Below are 6312 nucleotides of genomic sequence, written 5' to 3' on the forward strand. Positions count from 1 at the left end.
CAGGGGGGGCAGCCGCCCCGGGCCCCCGTCGCACGTAGCCTTTGGGCCTGGGAGGCAGTGACGCTAAACACTCAAGTATTAGGCCTGATTGATTCCCCTAAAAAAGGCCTGATTGATTAGTACGCGTATCATAATAGGCAGCCGACTCCACGCTGAGATGCAGCGAGTCCACGAGAATCGCGACAGGTTGCTGTAATTGTAAGTTTCCTTCTGAGGAGGCCGAGCCGCGACAATCCCTCTCGCAGCCGCCGGACGCGACGCGAGTTGCTGCGGATGGACGAGCCACCGCCACGGTGCAGTACGCCGACAAAATCCACTCCTCTCTCTGGTTTCTAAGGCGCCGGACGCGCCCGCACGCCCGCACGTCGCCAAGCGCCTCCAGATGGAGCTAGACGCAGATTCACACCGTGTTATCATTGAGACGAGATCTGGCCGATCCGAGGTATTTCATATCTCCAATTTATCACTTCTGATGTTCTATAGATTCTGTTCACGTTCGCTCGTCCGTTGCGTCGCATGACGTGATTTGCTCCATGAGTTGATCGTGATGCATCTCATAAGATTCACAAACATATGTATTGAAAAGCTTTATAATCCGTGCGCTTGCATTTGCCCTATTGTGCGCGCAACATGGAGCGTGGTCTGTCGTGCTATATTAGCGTTCTACATGTATGGTGTACATCCTTGAAACCCGGGTCTATGCTAATTGAGTAATTTATTTCATATACATCATGCACATAGCTCGCACTATTGAAGCAATTTTTTAGCATTGTGTGTCATCATGGTGTTTAAAAGGCATCTATCTGCCAACGGAAAAATAAAAATAAAATATTTGATATGAAAATTGATTTTTAGATGCATTTGCATATTAACCTTTCATATGTGTATCAATTATTACTGGTATGTTTTTTATATGAAAGGGCCCTAAATTTTAGGTTCGCCCCGGGCCCCCAAAATCTCAGTACCGGGCCTGTGTATGGGTTGTACAAATTTGAAAATCCATATTCACTACTGAATGTACGACAGCTTAAATAAAGGGTTGTTCAGCCTTCATTGACGCAATCGGATACCCCGTGAATTTTATAGAGGGCCGGTCCGGCTGTAGACGCTGTAAATATAGATAAATATTTCTTGCGAGGTGAAAGAATAATACTGGTGTGAAGATCGGCAGAGCGTGTGGGGGAGAGGGAGGAGGGGGAGAGGGAGTACTCACGAAGCCAAACTAGACGAGACGAGACGATCGGGCTACTAGCTAGCTGCGCAGGCAGTGTGTGATGACGTCTGACTGGACCGGTGTACGTAAGATGAAGCGACGGGTCTGCTCTCGCCCTTGACCAGACCAGACCAGACCAGAGTTTTCTTCGAGGAGTAGCGCTGGTCTCACCACCTCACACCCGAATCAACGCGTGCACGCGTCTCCACTGCAGGCATGCATCACTGCACACGTTCCAAAGCACGCCAGCACCCAGGTCGGCCCTCCAAAACACTAGCCTAGCTACTTCACTCGGTCTCACTCCACAGTCCACTGCTCAGAGTGAAGAAGGGTCGTCTCTTCCGTAGAAACGTCGCTCCCTCTCCTCCATAGCTTGCAGCTTCCTCTTGCCAAATGTAAGTCTCTCTTTCTCTATACATTTTCTGGCATGTTTGAGATCATATATGAATTGGATGTTGGATCCTCACTCCGGTCAATCGTTCAGCTGGGCGCAAGCCCGCCGGTCGCCGGAGATCTATGGCGGACCAAAAGAAACCGACAGACCAGCACAACAAGAGGCAGCGGGTTTCCGAGAACGCCGAGAGCAGCAACAAGAAGTTCAGCATCAAGGAGGTAGTTGGTTCGGGGGTCGCGGGGACGCGGCCGTTGGCATCGCCGAGTCCAGTTGCCAGGGCCAAGCCAATCGCGGTGGTGAAGCCAACGGCCGCTACGGTGGCAGTAACCGGTCCAGTGGCCACCATGGCACCGGCATCGGCGGAGCCCAGTCCGGTTGCCAAGGCGAAGCCAACGGCCGCTACGGTGACAGTAACCGGTCCCGTGGCCACTATGGCACCGGCACCGGCCGCGCCCGGTCCGGTTGCCATGAAGACGCCCACGCCGGCGGCGCCCAGTCCAGTGGTCACCATGGCACCGGCACCGGCGCCGGCAGCGCCCAGTCCAGTGGCCACCATGACACCGGCACAGGAGGCGCCCAGTCCGGTGGCTACACAGACTCCGGCGCCGGCGGAGCCCAGTGCAGTGTCCACGAAGATGCCGGCGCTGGCGGCTCCCAGCCCAGTTGCTACGGCGACGCCGGTGGCCGTGGTGAACCCACCCGCCACGGTGAAGCATGAGCTGGAAGACGGAGGGGTGCTCGTAATCGACGAACAAGTAGCAAGAGCCATGGTAGCCGCGGCACCTGCGGAAGAGGAGTCCGTCATCTTAGAGGTGAAGAAGAAATGGCTTCACTGCGCTGCGTGTCCTGCGCCCCTCAAGCGTCCCGTATTCATGGTAATACATAGACGAACTAACTGAAATTTCCGTTAAAAAGCATGCATGGATTTGTAGTATTTGTTTTGAACTATGATTCATTGACATGCATGGATTTGTGGATTGCAGTGCGGGAATGGACATGTCGTGTGCTGCGCCTGCGGCGGCGGCGGCAATGGCGACGGCGGAGCGAACAAGCACTGTGATTTGTGCGGCCGCGCCACCACCTACACCCGCATCCCCTACATCGATGGCCTGGTCGGCGACTACAAGGTGCAGTGCCCCTACAGGATTTTCGGCTGCGCGAGGTCCATCACCTACCACTCGGCCGCGGACCACCCTGCCAAGTGCGCGTACGCGCCCTGCTACTGCTTCGAGTGCGCGTTCCAGGGTTCCCCGGCAAGCCTCCTGCGCCACCTCACGGAGGAGTCCGGCCGGCATTGTTGGCCCATGGAAAAGATTAAGTACGAGATCTGCCGCCCGCTCGTCGTGCCGGGGTCGGAGCACCGCCTTCTGCTAGTGGCGGAGGAGGACGGCCGAGTGTTTCTCCTGGCCGTTGGCGCGGGGAGGGGCGCCGCCGGCGTCCGCCCCGTCAACATCGTGTGCGTCAGGGGCAATGTCGACGCCGACGCGAGGCCGGTGTACACAGGCGTGCTCTGGGTGGATGGCCCTCCGGCCGCCGCAGGCCACTTCAGGAGCAGCTTCCAGCTGAAAGGCGACGTGGCGAACTGCGGAGTCCCCGGCGAGGTGGACATGGAGCACGGGCGCCTCCATGCGCATGTCAATCCGGAGATGCTGCACGGGGAGTCTAAAGAGATTCATCTGCGCATTTGCATTACCAAGTTCTGGTGAATTAGCTAGCCCCCGAGTTAAGTTGAACTTATCACTGCAGACCGTATTGTCAGTAGTATACGTTAGTTGCTGCAGGCTGTTCTATTTTGCCGTGCGTGCTATAGCTGTCCATTCCCAGTGGCTTTATACATGAACCATGGTTATGCGCCTTCACTAATTAGCACCCGATGATTCGCCCTTGAGTGAAATGCGTTGGAAGGACCCAATTTTTGAGTAGAGGTAATATCGCCCGGACTCATAGAACTCGTCGCACCTATGGTCATCTAACTTGTCTCAAGCGTGTAGATACAGTTGCATCCCAATACACGTATGCGGACATATCCATATGTAGACCCCATTTGTCAGTGAGTCGTGCCGTAGGGTGCGTTCTATTTTTACATAGAACACCCACATACAGTGACGAATGTTTTGCACAGAACCCCCTAACATTCTTTTTATTTACAAGAAAAAAGCTGGCCAGTCGTGCAGACATATAAGCAAAAATGAGCATCAAGAAGTTGGGCAAGCATTTCAACCTGGATAGGTCTTTTGTTTTAGGACGCCGATAACTGCCACACGTGTTGCATCTAGTGGGGTTGTGCTGCACGTCCTGTGTGGCACGGAGACGACCCCGCCCGCACGACAGAGTCTGGGCGCACACAGCCACCGCCCGCACGTCCGGTGTGTGGCACAATCGCCCACACGTCCGGGCGATCGACCGCGCTGCCCGCACGACCTAGCGCGCCCGTCGTCCCGGCCTGCCTTCCAACCCCATTTCGACCTGCCGTCGTCGTCTCCTACCTCTCGATCCCCTACCTCCATCGTCTTTCTTCTCTGGTTGCCATGGCAACCAGACCAGATCTCTAGCGCCTCCCCACCCCTTCCCTACCGCCCCCACCCCCCAACTCCGCGACGACGAGCTAACAAGTCGATCTCCGATCTCCTCCTGTTTTCTCGTCCTTCTTCTGTCCAGAAAATTGAAATTGCAGATTGCCCACGAACATGGCGACTAGATCCACGCTGTCATGACAAACACACCACAGATTTGTGTCTATTCAAATTTACCCACCAAAGTACGCCAGATCTGCCATATTCTATCCTAGAGTTGAGCTAAGCTTCTCGGTTGGGTTGGTGCGAGTAGTTGATGCATAAGAATGCGTAGGAATCACTAAAAATAGGGGAAAGAAAGGAGGGATTTGGGTGGTGCATAGAGAGGGAGGAAAAATAATTGCCACATGTTTCTGATGTTAGTTGCCACCTATCTTTGCGGTCAGCTGCCACAATATTGTGTTGTTACTTGCCATCATATTATGTTCGATGTTGCCACCGGTTCAAAATGATAGTTGGCATCCAGATTTTAGAAAAGAGAATGAATGTGCATGTCCTACTTGCCATGATGTGTTGGTTGTCTATGCAAGAAATGTGATAAGATTGCCGTGTTTTCTTGTATGTGCAAACAGTTAGAATGCATTTTGCGGATATTGATGCGTTCTTGTTCATGCAATGACTGAAAACACAGTGGGGAGAAAAAAGAGAGGAAAAATGAATCATGAAGACGACACTGATCCTTGGTTTTCTCAAAAGCCAGAAACGCCCCCTTGGAATGCAGCAGAGTACAATCAACTCATTTTCGCAGGGCCGTTGCTGCCACTGCTGGAGCAGTACGCGAGCATCAGTACGATGCATTATCAAAAAAGGGACAGTTGCCATATTTGTGACGAGGAAGATGGCATTCTACTTATGTCCTACAATGTCATTTTTCACAGGTTCTTATGACACAATAATACACACGGGGATACCATGGCAAGTTTAGGCACGGGGCGCCAAAGCTGACAGATGTACGGGCGACCAACTTCAAGTAGCCAATGTGGCAAATCAAGGTAACGCGTATGGAAAAGAAACATACTGAAGTGGACACGAAATTAAACTTGCAACGATGGCAAAGAATTACGAGTTGTATGTAAAAACGCAGGGCCTTCATGTAGCACGTGAAAACAGGTGGCAACCATGTACCTGCGATCAACGTCGTACACAGGTGAGGCGTATGAAGTGAATTTGTGGACAGTGATTCAGGAGAATGAACATAGGTGACATTCGGGGTTTCGTGGTGATTTAACAGCGCCAGCTGCCATGCTTGGACAACTGCATTTGCCATGCTTGGACAGGTGCAGTTGCCATGCATGCACAACTGCATTTGCCATGCCTATACAACTGCAGTGCTATTCCTGGGTTGCCATGCCTGGACAACTGCATTTGCCATGCTTGAACAGATGCAGTTGCCATGCATGCACAACTTCATTTGCCATGCCTGTACAACTGCAGCACTATTCCTGGGTTGCCATGCCTGGACAACTGCATTTGCCATGCCTGGACAACTACAGTTGCCATGCCTGGATAGATGCAGTTGCCATGGCAAATCAATTCTAGTTGCCATGCCTAATCAAATGTGATTGCATGTGTCTAAACAACTATGGATGACAAGTGTGAACAAAAATCTGTGTGGCATGGTTGAACTACTACATGTGCCATGTTGTACAAACTACAGTTGCCATGCATTGACCAACTGCTAAATGATCACATGTTATTATGGTGGAACCACACCAGCAAACATCTCATGGCAAGCTTCACAGTGGCAGGCCAACGCTATTGCAGATAGAGCACATCAAATTGGAATGACAAACCAGATGCGGTTAGCACATGCTGCACAACAAGATAAAAAATATGTGAACTAGCAAAACAATAGTGCATTTGCTTTTGTGGAAAAGCATGGGGGATAGTGGATTTGTCACGGTGGTGGCGTAAAACAACAAAAAATATCGTGGAATTATCATGGAAGATGTCTTTAATGTGAGGACTTAGTCGCGAGGCCAACACATCTATGCGGTAGCTTGAGAGGGGTTGGGCGGAATCGAGATACACAACACAAGACAGGGATTTAGACAGCTTCGGGCCCCGGGAAACATCATCCAGTAATAACCCTACATGCTGTTTGAGGCTAGGTCTCATTATGACCATGAGGA

General features: G+C 52.0%; 1 protein-coding gene across 1 annotated transcript; it reads left to right on the forward strand.

Annotated features, from left to right (window-relative positions):
* Positions 1-1525: 1525 nt before the first annotated feature.
* On the forward strand, positions 1526-3519 carry LOC119293442. The gene is made up of 3 exons (XM_037571927.1): positions 1526-1608; positions 1698-2482; positions 2591-3519. Exons 2-3 carry the CDS (start codon positions 1730-1732, stop codon positions 3311-3313), a joined length of 1476 nt encoding a protein of 491 aa, XP_037427824.1. The 5' UTR covers positions 1526-1608; positions 1698-1729; the 3' UTR covers positions 3314-3519.
* Positions 3520-6312: the final 2793 nt, after the last annotated feature.

The sequence above is a fragment of the Triticum dicoccoides genome, chromosome 4B (genome assembly GCF_002162155.2).
Source record: "Triticum dicoccoides isolate Atlit2015 ecotype Zavitan chromosome 4B, WEW_v2.0, whole genome shotgun sequence".
Classification (NCBI taxonomy): domain Eukaryota; kingdom Viridiplantae; phylum Streptophyta; class Magnoliopsida; order Poales; family Poaceae; genus Triticum; species Triticum dicoccoides.